Genomic DNA, 19687 nt, shown 5'->3' with positions numbered 1-19687 from the left:
CAGCCCTGGAAGGATCATTTTTCATTATCCAGTGTGTAATTAAATATACAGTCTGGCCGTAGAATAGCACTGTGAGGGTCAGGAGTATGATTCATATATACACATGTATGGATCACATATAGTCACTTAGTGTCCATATATATCTTATGTGTTTAAACATATATATTATACATTTTCTGTGCTATCTACAAATGAAGATAAGAATTCATCTAAAGCATGGTGATATTTGGTGAAGATTATCAGCTACTTTTAAATTTTAATGTACTTTTTGCCTCTGTGTATATTTATATATAAAATCTGAAATATATATGTATACATATATATGCATATAATTTTTTCTTCACTAGTATGTATTAATTATGCACCATAGATTGCATTATGACATTTTGTACATGTGTGTGATGTACTCTGGTCTTCTCACCCCTGTTCTTGTTTTCCCAGTGAGTTTCATTAGAGCTCCTTACAGGAGCATCTTACCAAAGACTACACCTCTGAGGAAAATGTCTCTCACACTTTAATATATTTTAAAGAAGTAATGTTGGATTTTCCAAGCATGGCTTCAGTAATGACTGAGTTTTATAATATTCCAGTGAGATACAACTCGTAATCACAATCTTGTTCATTTTTCAAGTTCACTGGATATCATCTTACTGCTTTTAATGTTTTCAAATAACTTAGGATATTATGCTAAGGAAAAAGTAAAAGTGTATCTGTTATGATTAACTTGCAACTTTAGCATATTTTTACATAAAGACATCTTTTACTAAGTAATTACCCATCTTCTGTAGATTGTAAGGTCTAGGACCATTCAGAGTGAAGTTTTATCCCTTGTTAAATGTTTGGTTTCATTGGCCTTTGCTTTTTCTTACCAACACCTCTTATTAGCTGAAGAGAAACAAAAGCCTTTTGACATCACGTCTTTTAGAAGCCTGACTTCAGAGAATGTGGGTTTTGGAAAGGCCTCTCAAACCAGGCAGAGTAGTTCATGCCTGCATTCATAGTAGCTCAGAGGTAGAAAGGTCATGAGTTGGAAGCCAACCTGGACAGTGACGCATTACCTTCAGGAGTAAGGAGACTCAAAGTGTTGAAACAAATGTTGACACTCACATAACAAATACTTAATTTATCTAGATACATACACAAACTGTGTCAAAGAAGATACACTTAGAATGGGACATTTATAGCAGCTATCCATTCTCTGGAATATCAATCTAAACATCACAGTAGAAGGCAGAGAGTATTACCGACTGGAAGGGATACACCTGAAATTACAAGGTGGTTGATTCTAGGTAAGAAGCAGTTTTTATTGAAAAGTTTGTGGAAAGGAGAAATTTAGTAGAGCTCTATGGGCAAATACAATTTGGAAAAAATGGAAATTCAAAGAGGAAGAATAGAACCAGTGAGATGACTTAGAGGGTAAAGGTGCTTGCCATCAAGTCTGATGACCTGAATTTCAATCCCTGGGTCCCACATGGTGAGAAGAGAGAACTGAATCCCACAAGTTGTCCTCCGACCTCCACATTCCACATGTGTGCCGTGATCTACATGAGTGCACACACAGAAATAAATATAAAAAATTAAGATTTTTTTTTCAAATTATGTGTATGTGGTGTGTGTCTATTTGAGGGTATGTGCGTGTAGGTAACAGATGCCCATAGAGGCCAGAGGAGAATGTCAGATCCCTTGGAGCTGCAGTTACAGGCAGTTGTGAGCCACCCAATGTGTGGGTACTGGGAACCAAATTCTGGTTCTCTGGAAGAGTAGTACCCACTCTTAACCACTAAGCTATCGTTTTACACCCCCCCCCCCAATTTTCAAGAGGAAAATTAAAAACAAATGTATTAAGTTAAATAATATTAGTAGCATTTCCTGATTGTTTCACATTAATAACATTTACCCTATGAAAACGCCCATATATTCTATTGATGCAGTCGTACAAATACTACTTTGCTCTTTTATAACATGTATTGTGGAGGGGTACATGCCATAGCATACATGTGGAAGTCTAAGGAGAACCTGCAGGAGCCAGTTTTCTCTTTCTACCATGTTTTCTCCTTCCACCATGTGGGTCTCAGGCATAGAACTCATGTCATCAGGCTCAGCCATCTTGCAGGCATGTCCCCCTTTCTCTGAAGATGGCAACAGAGGAATTCAGTATTTACTTCTCTTTCTTGTTGAGGTACATTTCAAGATAACCAGAGTATTCAAGTTGATGAAGAAAAGCACACTTTTATTAAATGATTTCAGTTATTAAGTGTGAACGAGATGACTGGATTAAAAATTCAGCATCTGTTGAGCCTAATGAAATGACTAATTCAGTATTGCTTAAGGGTATGAACAGACACCACGAATGCCCACTGATGTGATATAAAACAGTACGGAAATATCCCTGAGAAACAAAGGTAAACTTGAACCTCATCAACTGTTTAGAGCTAAATGTCCATTGTAGGGATAAAATAACAATTAAAATGACATTATAAGGAAGTGCACAAACAAATAGAGCAAGTGAGACCCTCTATTGGACAAATAATGTGATTTCCACTGCATGGAAGGGGGAGGAGGGGCATGGAGCAAAAACTCTAGATTAGAAGTATTTGAAAGATTGGAGCTGGAGAGATGGCTCAGTGGTTAGGAGCACTGCCTGCTCTTGCAGAGGATCCAGGTTCGATTCCCAGCACCCACAAGGTGGCTAACATCTGTCTGGAACTCTAGTTACAGGGGATTTGACCCCACCCTCTAACCTCCACAGGCACTGGATGACACAGGTGCACTTACACACATGCAGGCAATACACTCATATACATAAAATTAAAATAATAAATAAAATATTTTTAAAAGTATGTGAAAGACTAAACCTGATTGGGTCTTGATTAAAATAAATGAACTATCGTGGCCAGGAATGGTGGCACACGCTTTTAAAAAATCCCAGCACTGGGAGGCAGAGGCAAGCGGATCTCTGTGAGTTCAAGGCCAGCCTGGTCTACATAGTGAGTTCTAGGACAGCTAGGGCTACAGAGAGACCCTGTCTCAAAAAGACAAAAAATAAATAAATCAATAAAAATAAATGAACTATTAAAAGATTTTTCAAACAAATGGAAAAATCTAAATATGGACTGGGTATTGGCTAAAAGCAAGGAAAATGTCGTTTATGTATGCTAACAGCATTGGGATTATCTAATCATATTTTTAATGTCTCTTCAGTGTTTTGCTGGTGTATATGAGTGCATCTTATGCATGCAGTGGCTGTGGAGGCCAGAAGAGGGCATTGGATCCTCTAAAACTGGAGTTACAAATGGTTGTGAGCCACCATGTGGATGCTAGTACAGAATCCCGTCCTTTGCAAGAGTAAACAAGTCTCTTAACTGCTGAGCTATCTCTGTAAGCCTCAAATTTTAGTAACTCATAGATCTACCAAGGTGGTGGGTATATGATCATATATCATTTTATGGTCTTCTGTGTTTAAAAGGATATACTTAGGCCAGGTATGATGGCACATACCTTTAATCCCAGCACTTGGGAGGTAGAGGCAGGTGGATCTCTATGAGTTTGAGGCCAGCTTGGTCTATTTAGTGAGTTCCAGGCCAGCCTGGGCTACTGGGAGACCCTGTCTCAAAAAGGATACACTTAATTTTAATACCTTAAAAAAAAGTTGGGGGGCTGGAGGGGTGGCTCAATGGTTAAGAGCACTGGCTGCTTTTGCAGAAGACCCAGGTTCAAATCCCAGCACCCACATGGCAGCTAACAACCTTCTGTAACTCCAGATCCAGGGGATCCAATGCCGCCTATGTCCTCCAGGCTTTGCATGACACAGGTGTACTTACATACATGCAGGCATAATATTCATAAAATAAAAATAAATTTTAAAAAATGTTAAAGCCAAAATCAAAAATGTTGGTATTATGTTCCAAACATTGGTACTATTCAGCTCAGGATGAGTTGGGATCAGGCACTATGAAAAGCACCTTCCAGCACTGTAGACACCAGCAAGCAGCAAGGATGCATGTGGCTCGATTCCAGCTTAGTTTCTGTGTCCTATACCTAGAATATGTGTGACCTCAGCAATGGGGTCTTGCTGTCTAGTTCCCGTGGGCATCCAAAAGTCATGGCAGCGGCCTTCATCGTCATAGGAGCCTCTGGGGTTACCTCGCCAACAACTCATAGGGAGCGATCCTACTCAGCATTTGTCTTTAACTTTTATGGATATGTGAACAAAATGCTGGCCTCCTAAAATCACCTGAAATGACATGTTCATCATCATGGATACAACTTGAGGCTCATTCATTTCTGTTTATTTTCCATTCATAGCAATTTTTTTAACTTTAAAAAAAATTTTATTTATTATTTTTATTTTATGTGTATGCATGTATTGCCTGCATGTAGGTAACTGTACCCGTGTCATGCACTGTCCACGGAGGTCTGAAGAGGCTGTCGGATCCCCTGGGACTGAAGTTACAAACAGTTGTTAGCTGCCATGTGGGTGCTGGGATCCGAACCTGAGTCTTCTGCAAGAACAACCAGTGTTTTAACCACTGAGCCATCTCTCCAGCCCCCATTTATAGCAACTTTTAAAAATCAATTTTCTAGGCAGGTTATGGTGGTGTATTCCTTAATCTCAGCATTGGGGAGGCAGAGGCAGGTGGATGTCTGTGAGTTCAAGACCAACTTTGTCTACCAGCAAGTTCCAGGCTAGGCAGGGCTAGAGATCCTGCCTCAAAAAGCAAACCAAATTTATTTTTTCTAGGCCAGGCTTGGTGGTGGTTCTCTCTCTTTTTTAAAAATATTTTATTTATTATTTTTTTTATGTATATGCATGTATTGCCTGTATGCAGGTAAGTGCACTCATTGCAATGCCCACAGAAGACGGAAGAGGCTGTCTGATCCCATGGAACTAGAGTTACGGATAGTTACTGCCATGTAGTTGCTTTGATTCGAACCCAGGTCTTCTGCAAGAACAGCCAGTGTGGTGGTGTTTCTCTTTAATTCCAGCATTGGGAGGCACAGGCAGGTGGATCTTTTTGGTGTGAGGCCAGCCTTGTCCACATAGTAAGTTCCAGGGCAGCCAGGGCTGCATAGTGAGACCTTGTCTCAAAAAATAATTTTTCTGAATATGGAGATCATTTACCTAACTCTGAAGTCAAACATAGGTGACAAGATACATTCAGGGAAGTCGTATTTCATTTTCCTGGTGGCTGACCATTTTGGTTGCTCTATTTTTCGTTAGCAGCATTGTCCCTCTAGTGTCTCTTAGTGCGAGTGTGGTGAAATGTGCACTATTCATTGCTTATCTGAGTACTAATGCCCTCTTAGGGTATTCTGCAGATTTCGAACATTTGACAATAGAAGTGTAATCACTTATCCCTCTCCCTTGGAAATGAAGATTCTATAATGGTGATGTTTTTCACTAATTACTTCATGCAGTTTGTTTCATTTTTCAAATAGGTCATGCCTGCATTAAAAGATAAAATGTTTGCTACTTGATGTGTACTTGGGCTATGACAAGATAAAATGCCCGTTTTATGAGATGATGTAAATATTCAAGAGGCAAGCCATGAGCTTGAGGAATTAAATCCATTTATCGTTGTCTTATAATTATACGAATGTTAAAATTTGAGCTGTGAGGATCAAGAATAAGGAGTAATGATTGATTTGAAGAATCAACATAAAACTGATTCTCATAATTGTCTCTGGTATTTGATCAGTGTAAAATATGGAAATGACTGTTAAGTACTGAGACTCGAAAATATAATTTCTCCGAAGTTCAAAATATTTGCTTATATACCTAAGTTAGAGAACTGAAAACTTGGTGTATTTGTTTTCCATTCCCACACAACAAATGATTTCATAACTTAGCCATTTAAAGCAAACTTCCTGACTTCTTCAGGGTTTGAGTAGGTTTCACTCAAGCCTTGGAAGCTGCTGACTAGAACAAATCATCTGAAGAACTTGATGAGGCTGCCTCAAACTCACACACAGAGGATATGAGCAGGAGGCCTTACGGGCTCCTTCATAGACAGCTTCCACATCTACACAACACAGCAGCTGGCTTTCCTGAATGAGTGGTCCCAAATGGAGCAAAGGGGAAGGTGTAGAGTATTTTAGGATCCGATCTTGGAAGTCAAATATAGTTACTCTGTCCACAAGTATCTGTACCTTTGGGAAACCAACTATTGCACTTAGACTTGGTATGTCTAAGACTTTTAATAAAAATGAAAATACAAAAATAGGATGAATAGGGATAGGAGAGATGGCTCAGCAGCAGTTAAGAGCACCAGCTGCTCTTGCAGAAGAACCAGGTTCAGTTCCCAGCATCTATGTGGTGGCTAACAACTGTCTGTAACTGATTCCAGGGGATCCAGTGCCCTCTTCTGTCCTCTGTTTGCATTGCACACGGTGCACTTAACATACATGCAGGCAAAACACTGATACACATAACAAATTTTTTAAAAAATTTAAAACAGGATGAATAGACATAAAGATATTTGTGTCACCAACCAAATCTGAGATTTTACAGTAAATCATTGTAAAATCTCAGTGATTTTTTTTCCATTTGGTGTGAAAAGGAGGTTGTTTAACATATGTGGGAATGTGTTTCTAAAAGTGCACAGTATGTCTCAAATCTATTAGAAAATTTACCAAAAAAGTAAATAAGTTTTGGTGTAGAGAACATTTTTTTTTCCACTAGAATGGTTTTTCTCCATTGAATAATTTCTATTTAGAAGGCTACATAAAATTCATGGATATGATTCCTGTAGCTTTTCCCTATGGTGCCATGTTGTCACCATTTAAAAATGGCTGTTCACTTTTAGGGGTAAATAAGTAAGCCATTGTGAGGGAACTTTTGAACTTTGCTAGCACTTTAGTAGCTAGTTATTTGGACTTTGATAATTTAGATTACTGGTTTCATAGTGTTTGCACACAATAGCTGAATAATGAGGATCATTAAACCCCCTGTGCAGAACATACCCAAACTCTGTTTGCCTCTAACCTTGGAGGCTCTGTGGGCTGGAAGGCGAGGCCCAGCTCTTTATTGACTTGTCAAGCTCTGAGTTTGCATTACAGCTCATGACCCATTCTATTTGTTTCGAAGGTTTGTGGTGGGGAAACAGGTAAAGAAATCCCACTGAAAGTCCCTCCTTCTGCACGTTTGTATGAATAACACCAGTGTTTGTAGCAGTTAGGGTACTGTGACCAAATCCTCCAAAAGATGTAACGTTAGCAGCACAGAGCCATTGTGGGACACAGCTGGGGGTAGTATTGCTTTCTCTGTGGCATTCAACAGAAAGCTCTGGAGGAGAACTTCCTATGCAATTAAATAGGAGGGGAAAGGGAATGCTTCAGGCAGAAACACCAAGAAGCAAAACACTGTCTACAAGCATGAAACTGTGAAGGAGGGTGATGCAGGTCACCAGCTGGATCCAGGGCCACTTTTAGGATTAACTTGAGTGTTGATGCTTTATCTCACCAGGGATGCAAAAGCATATTATGTTATACTGTTATGTATTTGTCTATTGCTAAAAATTAAATGATAGAAGGATTATTTTTACAGCTATATATTCAGCTATCATAAGTCACTTAGAATCTAAAATCAAAATAACACAAACTTTAGGGAACTTTCTTTTAAGACTTGGGAAAATGGGTCACTTGTGACAATAATGCCACTCTAATCCCTAGAAGACAGAAAGTTAGGATAGTTTGTCTTGTAACACTGAATGTCTACTTAAATAACTTTTGTTACTCAAAAAAGTTGGAATTAATATATGATATATTTATTTATGGATACACACACACACACACACACACCATACACACACACATACATACACAAAATCACCATGCATTACACCCCCACCTGTTGTAGTTACTTTTCTGTTACTGTGATAAAACACTGCCCAAAACCAACTTGGGGAGGAAAGGGTTTTATTTCATCACCCATCATCGAGGGAAGTCAAGGCAGGATCTGAAGCAGAGACCATGGAGGAGTGCTGCCTACTGGCTTGCTTAGCTACCTTTCTTATATACCTAGGCCCACCTGCATAGGGATAGCACCACCCACAGTGGACTGAGTCCACCTACGTCAGTTAATAATTAAGAAAATGCCTCACAGACATGACTGCAGGCCAATCTGGTAAAGAAAATTCCTCAGTTGAGGTTCTCTCTTCCCAGGCGTCTCTAGTTTGTGTCAAGTTAAGAAAAACTACTGAGCACAGCACCTCCTAAAGGGTCCCAGCCCTTCTTACATTAGCACACTGAAGAACCAGCACATAAGTGTGTGAACCTTCTGGGACAGACCACATCCAAACAGTGGCAATATCTAAAGGCCACTCCAATTTAATGTTTTAATTATGCAAATATATAGCATAGTTAGAGAAGATTCTCTACCAACTCTTGGTCCTTATGTTAATAATGATATAGTCATTTTAAACTAAATTGCGCAACTCTTTGACTTAGCTTGGGGCTTTATTCTATAATTTTAGAACTGAACTATGGTCAACATTTGACTAGAAGGTGTTAGCCAAGCCATTGTTTTTGCCTAGTAAATTTTTAAGCATATATATTAACATATGTACAAAAACCTAAAAGGGGCTGGAGAGATGGCTCAGTGGTTAAGAGCCCTGACTGTTCTTCCAGAGGACCAGGGTTCAATTCCTAGCACCCACATGGTGGCTAACAACATCCAAAATTCCAGTTCCAGGGGGTCCAACATCCTCTTCTGGCCTTCGCAGGCACTGCATACCCAAGTGCACTTACATACATGCAGGCAAAGCACTCATACAAGTAGAATAAAAATAAATTTAAAAAAATTTAGCCAGGTGTGGTGGCACACACTTTTGATCCCAGCACTTGGGAGGCAGAGACAGGCAGATCTTTGTGAATTCAAGGCCAGCCTGGTCTACATAGTGAGCTCCAGGACAGCTGGGGCTACAGGGAGACCCTGTCTCAAAAAAAGACAAAAAAAAATTTTTTTAATTAATTAAAAAAATTTTTTAAGATCTTTTATTATTTTTATTATTTTTTTCTGTATGTGTATATTGCTTGCATGTAGGTAAGTGCACCCGTGTCGTGCAGTGCCTGAGGAGGACAGAAGAGGCTGTAGGATCCCCTGGTACTGGAGTTAAGGACAGTTGTTAGCTGCCATGTGGGTACTAAGATTCGAACCCTGGTCTTCAGAACAGCCAGTGTTCTTAACCACTAAGCCATCTCTCCAGCCCCCAAATTTAATTCATTTTTAAAAAGGTAAACAACTTGTATACAACTCAAACTAGCATTTAAAATTTTCTAGCAAAAGCCAGGCATGGTGTACATGTTTAGATCCCAGTACTTGGGACGCTAAGGCAGGATGGTTATGAGTTCAAGACCAGCCTAGGCTACATCGTGAGCCCAAGGCTAAACTGAGTTATATAGTGGAATCCCTTCTTAAAAATCTTCTTTAAGGGTCTGGAGAGATGGCTCAGCAGTTAAGAGCACTGACTGTTCTTGCAGAGGACCCAGGTTCAATTCCCAGCACCCACATGGTGGCTATGAACTGCCCTTAACTCCAGTTCCAGGGGAATCCAAAGCCCTCTTCTGACCTCCTCAACATTGCATGACACAGGTGCACTCACATACACGCAGGCAATACACTCATACACAGAAAATAAAAGTAATAAATAAAATATTTTTTTAAATCTTATTTAAATTCCCAGAAGCACTTTAGATGCATCTCTTTTACTTTTTCATTATTTTTATTACACAGGTTTTATATATGTGTGTATATAGAGAGACACACACATATATATGCACATATATATTACAGATAAGCCAAAAAAGTCACTTATGACCCTAGTGTACCCAGGCAATTTTTAGATGTTTTATACATTTTTTTCCTTTTGAATTTTTCTGTAGCTACACACACATTCATGCTTGCATTTTTTTTTCTTAGAAAACCTCACTTCCGTTATATGTGTTAGCCACAGATTTCTTTTTGATAAAAATATTGTGCGTGTGCATGTGTATGTGACCACTTCAAATAATAACGTGGTGTCCTGGTCATCGTTATTTAATAATCCCTTATTCGAGGTTATTTTAAGTTATAATCATTCTAGTTCCTTATTTTTTTTACAATCATAAGCTGAATTAAAATAATATTGTTTACCCTATGTCTTTATATAATTGTCAAATTATTTCCTTTAGATAAGTGTCAGGAAGTGGAATTTGTTGATCTAGAGCTTATCAATTCTTAGGTTTTGAAAAATATTATTTTTATTTTGTGTGTGTGAGTGTATTGCCTGCATGTGTGTAACTACACCCATGTCATGCACTGCCCATGGAGGTCAGAAGAGGGCGTCAGATCCCCTGGATCTGGAGTTACAGATGGTTGTTAACCACCATGTGGGTGCTGGGAATCGAACCTGGATCCTCTGCAAGAGCAGTCAGTCACTTAAGTCACTTTGTTCTTGCATTCCCATTTTCAGGCCCTGTGTAAAACAGTTTTTCCTATCTGTTGTAATCCTGCTTATTCAGTTTTACTTGCTATCTTTTGTTCATGTTTCAATGTCTTTTTCTTTTGTATTTTAATGAATTATTGATGTAATAAGGCTTGACCCCTTCATAATGTATACTGAAACAATTTCCTTTTTTTTTGTCTTACTGTATCTTATGCCATAGAAAACTGTATAGTGTGAGTGATAAAACTGTATAGTGTGAGTGATAAAACTGTATAGTGTGAGTGATAAAACTGTATAGTGTGAGTGATAAGTGTTTCCGTTTCTGCTTTTTGCTTTTGGTAAAATGCTTATAAAATCTTCCCTTATCCCAAAATTAAGTCCAGGATGTCACTGTGTCATCTGTGCTGAACTGGAGCTCACAGTCTCTTGTCTCAGCCTCCCAAGTACTGAGAGTAAAGACATAAATTACCATGTCCAGCAAACATATAATTACTTTTGTTTTTTTAAAGAAGCTTCCTTGTGCAACACAGGGTAATAGGGCAGGGCTCAGGGACCATTGCAGAAGAGGGGTTGAAAAGATTATAAGAGCCAGGGAAGGAGGTGCAGCACCCACATGGCAGCTACACAGACATACTTACACACATGCTCACAATACACTCACATATAAAATAAAAATAATAAAATCTTTAAAAAAAGATATCATGTATAAAATACACAAAATTCAATTTTTTTTTTAAAAAAAAGATGCTATATAGGGGGCTGGAGAGATAGCTCAGCAGTTAAGAGCACTGGCTGCTCTTGGGGAGGACCCAGGTTTGAATTCCAGTACCCACATTCAGCTAATAACCGTCCATAACTCCAGTTCCAGGGGATCCGATGCCCTCTTCTGCCCTCCGAAGGCATTGCATGACATAGGTGCACTTAACATACTGCAGGCATAACATAGATACACATAAAATAAAAATAAATAAATCAAAAGAAGTTTTTTTAAAAAGATGCTATCTCTTTCATTAATTATTTTTCTTGTTGCTGTGACAACATACCTGGCAAAAGCAATTCAAGGAAAGAAGAGTTTATTTTGGCTTACAGTTTGTGGGACTAGTTCATGATGACGGGGCAGGAAAGGCGGAGGGGTGTGAGGCAGCTGGCCATGCTGCACCCACAGGCAGGAACAGAAGGAGATGAACACTGGTGCTCAGCTCACTTTCTCTTTTTTATTCAGTCTGGAGCCCCAACCCATGGGATGGTAACATCTGATACCCAGGGGTGCTCTCACCTCATTGAAACCCTTCTGGAAACACACTTCTAGACATGTCCAGAGCTGTATTTCCATTGTAATTATAAATCAGATCAAGGTGACTGACAATTAAGCATGGCATCTGTTAACATGCAATGAGTTCATTATTGTTACTTTAGGTATCTTTTTTTCAGTGCTAGAAATTGAACTAAGGACCTCACATGTAGCAGGTACACGACTGAATTATGTCCTGAGCTCCATTGCTTTTAAATGAATTACTAGATAAATATTTTTTAATTTCTCCATTTAATTTTAATATTTAAATATTGACAAGTATGCACATTTTTAAAGGTTCTTAATTTTAGGAATGTGAAAACCAAAAAAATTAGGATTTCTTATAGTTCAGGCCCACATGTGAGAAATTCTTAGGTTTTGTTTGGCTAAAATGGCTTTATTTCCTCTTAGTTCTATAAAATTTCAAAAATTCATCTTTGTTTAGCATATGGTCTTCTAGATTTCTCCATGGCTTTGACAAGTCAACTGTCGTCTGCTTTTTCTGTGAAAGAAATTAATTATTTTTCCCTCTGGCTGCTGTCCAGGTTTTCCCTTTTTATCTGTAATGTTTTATGTTTCATTTTGATGGCCTTGATTTAAGTTTCTTTTTCTTGTTTGACCTGGAATGTGTTAAGCTTTTAAAATCTAGACTGGTATCTTTCACCAGTTCTGTAAAAGACTTAAATATTCCTTATTAATATTTTTCACTGGAGTATTTCCTCTAGAAATACTTACTATTAGGCCTTCTTATTATATTCTCTTTGCTTCTTCAGGCTATCCTCTAGAAAGTCTCTGCTGTCCTGACATTCAATTCAAAGTTTTGTTTGCTTTTGTTTCTTATCTGTTGGTAAATCCACCCAGTGCGATGTAATTCTCAGTACAGTTCTTCATTTCTAGAAGGTCTGGTTCTTTTGAAATGTGCTAGGTACCTTGTAACTTTTTACCTGAAGACTATTCTCAAGCTTTGTTTTTTATTTTGTTTTAACATTGTAAGCAGCATTGTTGGACGACTGGTAATTGTAGTACCTGTGGTCTTTATGAGTCTGTGTATTGGCTGTGTATCTTCTGATCCTCCTCACGTAACTTCACATTGTTGTGTGCTTGGTTGTCGTTCAGTATGTGCTGCTGTTCTTCTGAAGTCAGTTCTTCTCAGGATAATTTTTGCTTGATATCTGGGTGCCACAGAAATCCAAATTACTTGAAATATACTATCCTAGAACACTAGAGTGATAATCTTTAGGATCTGACCCAGGTCTGCTTTATCAGAGTGGGGAACATTGGGAGCCTTTAATATGGGCAGGAGTTCTGTTAGACTTCATGGTTTTGACAGGTCCTGGGCTTTGATATTTGTCCTCTAAACAGTAGCTTGGGGATAGAGGGGCTGGAGAGATGGTTCAGCAGTTAGAGCACTGGCTACTCTTGTGGAGGACCTGGGTTCAATTCCCAGCAGCCACATGGCAGCTAACAACCATCCATAACTACAATTCTGACCTCCACGGGCAGGTACACTTACACACATGTAGGCAATACACTCAGAAACATAAAAATGGCACGTGCCTTAATCCCAGCACTTGGGAGGCAGAGGCAGGCAGATCTCTGTGAGTTCAAGGCCAGCCTGGTCTACATAGTGAGTTCCAGGCCAGCTGGGGATATAGGAAAACCCTGTCTCAAAAAGACCAAAAATAAAATAAAATAAATAAATAAATAAATAAATAAATAAAAGTAATAAATATTTTTTAATGCTTATGTGTTGGTTGCTAAAATATTTCTAAATACCTGATCAGTGAGGGACATTTTGGGAAAATTGAACATTAATCTAAGTTGAGAGTAATTAATGATCAATCTTGAGTTCTGAGGGTTTTTTTAAATATTATTATTTTTATTGTATGTGTATGAGTGTATTGCCTGCATGTAAGCGCGTGCACCTGTGTCGTTCAGTGCTGCAGAGGCTAGAAGAGGGCTTTGGATTTCCCTGGAACTGGAGTTAAGGATGGTTCATAGCTGCCATGTGGGTGCTGGGAATTGAACCCGGGTCCTCTGCAAGAGCAGTCAGTGCTCTTAACCGCTGAGCCATCTCTCCAGCCCCTGAGTTCTGAGTTCTTCAGCTACAGGTTTACAAGCATTTTGCAGGGCTGGGGATATAGCTCAGTTGGTAGAGTGCTTGCCACTCACGCAAGAGTCCCACCTTGGGTTCCACCCCAACACTGCAAAAAGAAAAAATACATACATTATATATATGACTGGCAGATTGTTCAGTGGTGAAGGCTCTCCCACAGCCTTGACAACCTGAGTTCAATCCCTGGAAATCCACATGGTAGAAGGACAGAACAAATTCCCTCAAGTTGTCCTCTGACTTACATATACACACTGTAAAAAAATGAAATTTAAGTAGTAAAATAACCCTATTTTACTTTTAGACAAAAAATATTTGTGGTAATTGTCTAAATATCACTGTGTTTTGACTTTTGCTTTTCTCTCTTTTAACAGTGTCATCAGCAAGGTGGTCCCAGCTCCTGAGGCTAAGCCAGCCCCTTCCCTGAACCGACCAAAAACCCCACCACCAGCCCCAGTCCCTGTCCCTGTGCACGTGAGCCCCTCTCCTCTGCCACTGCCACTGCTTGCACAGGCCGCAGCGTGCCCAGCTCTGATGCCATCCCCAGCCCCTGCCATCTCTGGAGCAGGAAGCTCCAAAGCTCCTGTGCGAAGTGTGGTGACGGAGACAGTAAGCACTTATGTGGTGGGTACACTTTCACAACACTTTAGGGAATTACTTGAGTGCCTATCATGGAAATATTTTCAACTGGAAAGGCATGCTCTATGTGTATATTGAATCTGCAGTGCTTCATAACTAGAAAAATGTTTCCTTTGCAGTTTCAACCTATTGGCTAAAAACATGTTACAGTGTTCACATTAAGTCACATAGACAATGTGAAATTGTTTTATATTTATATTGGTTTGAACTACGACTACATAACTAAATTTAACACTATCAATATGTAAATGTAATATTTAAATAAATAGTAATATTTAAATCCCACTCTAAATTTCTTAATGGAGCAACTAAATTATTCATTTGTGGGTAGGGTATGATGGTGCATGTCTTTAATCCTGGCACTTGGGAGGTGGAGGCAGGTGATTTCTGTGAGCTTGAGGCCAACCTGGTCTATACAGTGAGTTCCAGGCCAGCCAGGCCTACACAGTAAGACCCTGTCTCAATAATAGTAATAATAAAATAATAATAATAATAATAATAGAAAGTGCACAAAAACTTGTAAGAAACAAATCGGCTCATTGAAGGACCAGTTCAAAGGTCTAACTGAGGCAGCACCACTCCCGAGTGAGTGGGTCAGAAAGAGTTTATACTTAACCTTCTCACCTTCCGTTTGTTTATCTGTAACTAAGGGGGTTGTGTTAGACTCAGTAATATCTATAGTATGTGGCTCTCAAGATTTTGGCTTTGTATGAGATGTTTGAGCTCCACAGAGACAAGTCCAAGTGGAATAGTCAATGGTTAAAGCCTTCTAGTTCTTAAAGAGACACTTTGTGGACTGAGGACAGAATGTGGGATTAGGACACAGAGGCCAGTCTTCACTGCCTAATAGTGTGGTGTTGGTAATGCCGCTGAGATTCCTGTAGCTCCAGTTTCCCTATTCTAAGACTAGCCAAAGATTGTTTTACAATGACTAAACCAAATTGTATGTTTGCAAGAACTTAGTAAACTAGAAAGTGTTGGGTGTTCCTGTGGGGCTATGGCAAATTCTTTTATGAACCACAGAGTCACAGCCTGCTAATCAAGAAAGGTCAACCAGCAGCAGGACCAGCCATGCATGGTGGCTTCAGGGCACAGGATGCTGGGCCAGCATCAGCCACCGGACAGCTGGTGCCTGGTAACTGCTGGTTCTCTCTCCCCCTGTGCTGCTTCCCTGGTTAGGGCAGGGAGAGACACAGCTGCTTACAGATTCCTTTCAGGGTTTCATATCAGTGTGTTTGCCTTTGTAGAAACTTTTCTAAAAATAGTAGACCTTAAAGTAAGCCCATGAATAGTGTGCCACATACCAATACCTCATAACCCAAGAAGCACTCACTGTTGCATATCTGGTCAGTGGAGTATCTAAAAGCATAGGAAGAAGCCACACCTTGCAAAATATACAATGAAATTGTATGTTGTCTTACTGTGAAAGCACTTAGAAATGAGTGTTTACTTAGTGCTCCTATTCAATGCCCTTAAAAAATTGCTTTTGATGATGTGACATTTGAGGAAGTCATACAGTTAGGGATGCTTCCTATTGAGAACTAAGCCAGTAAACTCCGGAGCAGGCAGTATTTGGTGCAGAATGATGAAATGCACACTTCTTTGCCCCCATGGGCCTCTTATTTCATTTGCCCTTTAGTTGATTGTACTTTTCTAAAAATGTCATAAAGGGGGGATGGAAAGTTACTTAGTAACCACTCTTTTATATCCTTGATCTTATCAACTAGTTCAGGAGAAGGGTTTGGCTAATAAGTAATAAGGGAATACAGGCACGTTTGGCTGTGTATGCTAATTCCACGCCTATGAACGTGGTTGAAGAAACTGAAGTCCAGCACTTTCAAAGATGTCAGTTGTTGCTACCAGGAAGTTTATATGACTGTAGAAATTTCATAGTGAAGCAGACTGTGTAGGTCATATTATATTGTTCCTAAAGATGAGTACAAAATGCTTGTGGCTTCTTCCTATGCTTTTTTTATGATTACAAAAAATTTAGAATATTCATTAGACATGCCATCAAAGTCAGGCGTGGTGGCACACACCAAAAAGCCTAGCACTTGAGAGGTTGGGACAGGAGATTGGAGTTCAAGGCAGGCTAGGATATATAGTGAATTCCAAGCCAGCCCGAGCTATGTAATGAGACCTGTCTCCAAAAAAGAGAAACAAAGGGAGGGAGGGAAGAAGATAACATGTAGTAACTAGCTCTTTTCTTCTTTACCTAATTCCAAAACAGTGCTGATTGTGGCTTATAAAAAGTGCTGACTACTGTATTTTTAGCTTGTTGGTTTATTACCATTACCCTGTAAAGTGACCATTTTTAAATTCTTAAAATGACCTTTTCTTGGTTCTTTTCCCACGCCATCTCTGGTTTTGCTTCTTCCTGTAACATCAGATCCGTGATGAGTGGGGCAATCAGATCTGGATCTGTCCGGGGTGTAACAAGCCTGACGATGGGAGTCCCATGATCGGCTGTGACGACTGTGACGACTGGTACCACTGGTGAGTGTCCAGGGTGCCCTGGGTACAGTAGCTGCTGTTTAGGTCACTCCCAAGAGCAGGTGCTCTCCAGCCCAGTCAGTGTCTTTAGAGGACAATATGGAGTAAACAGGGGCTCCCAAGATGAAATTAACTGCAAAACAATCATGGTGCTATCACCATGGAGTCTTAATATTTTGCCTCACTTACCTTCCCTTTCTTACAGAATTAATAAGAAATGCGGGCACGTCCCTGCCCTTCCTCTGGCGCTTGACTGCAAATGGCCCCTTTGTCTACGTGCTACAGCGTGCGGGTCAAAGACGGCTTGTTTGCTTTTTAAGTCTCTTCAGCAGTTCCCCCAAACTGAAGATCATTAACCAAAATACATTGTCTTATTTCATGCTTAAAATGTCACATGTAGAACAATGACCTGTTGAGTTATGAAGTATGAAAACGATGAGCCAGGTGTGGCAGTGCATGCCATGATCTGTGATCCGAGTTCTGGAGGCTAAGGCAGGAGGATCACAAGTTTGAGACCAGCCTCTGCTACAGAGTTTGAGGGCAGCCTGGGCTCCTCACCCTACCTCTGCCCATCCCCTAGAAAATTAAAAGATAAAAGCAAAGCCATTGCTCAAAAGAATTATACCGTTTCTGGCTGAAAGGCTAAGTAAATTAATGAATCTCCCATACGGCCTATACAGAAGACACCATGTAGTAAGATAATCCACATTCCCAACATGTACTACGTAAATTAGAGCCATTTGGCTGATTTCTGGTAAATACATTATAGACTGAAAATTAATTTTTTAATGTTTATTTTTATTATGGGGTGGGGCACACATGGGCCCAAACATAGTATGGCCTGCCTGTGAAGGTCAGAGGACAACTTGAAAGAGTTGGTTCTCTCTACCGTGTGAGTTCTGGGGAGTGACCTCAGGCTTAGAGGCGAGTACCTTTACCTGCTGTGCCTGCTCGCCAACCCTAAATATTTAGAAAAGGAAGTCATTGATGTAGCTCAGTTGGTAGAATGCTTGCTTAGCATGCATGAGGCCCTGGGTTCCATCCCCAGAACCCCACAAACTGATGGTGCTTACCCATAATCCCAGCTCAGGTGATAGAAGAGGCTTTGAGGATCAGGAGTTCAAGGTGATCCTGGGAGTCCAGGGCCAGTCTTAGAGAGATGACCCCTTTAAAAACATAGTATACAAACCAGACCCTGTCTCCAAAACAGGAAACTGGTGAACATAAGAAACTTGTTTATCTGATCATATTTTGGCATCTAGGCCCTGTGTTGGAGTAATGGCCGCCCCACCAGAAGAAATGCAGTGGTTCTGTCCCAAGTGTGCCAACAAGATAAAGAAAGACAAGAGGCACAAGAAGAGGAAGCACCGCACGCATTGACGTCGGACCGGCGGGACCGCAGCGCAGCGTGCCTGCTGCCCCTGGCCCTCTGGACAGAGTCGGGGCGGTTCTGCCGGCCCGGCCCGTCTCCCCAGGCCCTGTGGATGATGCACCCGGAAAGAGCAAGGACAAGAGCCGCCATCTGCTCCAGATGTCCCCTTCTGGAACACACTACCTGAGGTTCCGACCTCGAGGTGTGATTGAAGAAAAACTCCAGTGGAGGCTGGCCCAAGGTCTGCACCTCCATCATCCCATTACCACTGACGGGAGTAGTACTAGCCAGACCACACGTCTTCCTCCTGCTTTCCTTTCATCTCTCCAGGGCCGTTCATGAAGGCGATAGGTGAGAAGGTGATGTACAGACGGCCTCCACTGGAACTTAAGGATGGCATCGTCCTCGTCTGTAGGGTTTGCAATTCTTCTCCCCCCATTGTGAGGTAATCATAACAAAAGGACACTCCAGTTGGAGGACTGACTGCTAAATATTTTTGTGGGTAAGAATATATGAAGCTTCCCCCACTTCACCCCGTTTTTAGTACTAACATGTAAAATGTTCAGGCTTTTGTGAAATACCTTATATTTTTTAAGAAAAGGGTTTCTATCATGTCCTGTTTGGTTCCGTGCAGATTATTTTCGTTTAGCGTATTTTATAACTTGGTTGCATTCTAATTTTGCCCTTCTTTAAACTGCTGGGGTGTCTTCTCACCACATACACATTTCATCAACTTGTATAAAATCTCTTCATACTGAAAAGATTCCCACTAATGTAAATAATAAATATTTATGAAGTAGTTATTTTTAAACTTTTTTATCGTGTCTAATTCTGGCTTTCTCTGAAATCCACCCTGGTTTCAGCCATGTCAGGAATTACTGTTGCACGTGAGCAAAGAGCCATAGTCGGCCAGAGTCACTTCCCTTGGGCTGAAGGGAAGTGCATAGTGACCGGAACACGGTGGGCGCCCAGAATTCGGTGGGTGCCCTGAACACGGTGGGGAAAGGACCCTAGCAGTTGTAAGGAAACAAGGCAATTTAAATCTACAGTTGATGGTTTGAAATTGTTTTGTTATCTCTGTAAATCCTCTGACTTTTACTAAAAGGACATGTAGTTTCCACAAAAGTAAAAAAAAAAAAAAAACTGTAGCATTTTGTGTTTATATTGTTTTATTTCTACAAATTTGTTCATGGATATTGTGCTTTAAGGTTGAAATGAAGTATATTATGAATTTTTTAAAGAAAGCTCATCAAATTTCAGGGTATCACAAAACTTTATTATATTACTATACTGCCCACTATTTATTATATGTTATAGATATCTGAAACTTAAACCAAATGTTTTATTTTTAATGT

At 40.0% G+C, this 19687-nt stretch overlaps 1 protein-coding gene across 1 annotated transcript in view; it reads left to right on the top strand.

Annotated features, from left to right (window-relative positions):
- The window catches only part of Taf3 (TATA-box binding protein associated factor 3), a 190517-nt gene extending 171617 nt beyond the window's left edge, over positions 1-18900 (top strand). Inside the window, exons 5-7 of the mRNA XM_008825121.3 lie at positions 14203-14452; positions 16857-16963; positions 18223-18900. Of these exons, the coding sequence (XP_008823343.1) occupies positions 14203-14452; positions 16857-16963; positions 18223-18340 (475 nt within the window). The 3' untranslated portion in view covers positions 18341-18900. The remainder of the gene's footprint in view (positions 1-14202; positions 14453-16856; positions 16964-18222) is intronic.
- Positions 18901-19687: the final 787 nt, after the last annotated feature.

The sequence above is a fragment of the Nannospalax galili genome, unplaced genomic scaffold (assembly GCF_000622305.1).
Source record: "Nannospalax galili isolate Female #2095 unplaced genomic scaffold, S.galili_v1.0 scaffold209, whole genome shotgun sequence".
NCBI lineage: Eukaryota > Metazoa > Chordata > Mammalia > Rodentia > Spalacidae > Nannospalax > Nannospalax galili.
Note: the sequence above shows the minus strand (reverse complement) of the source record. Positions and strands in the feature narration are given on the sequence as shown.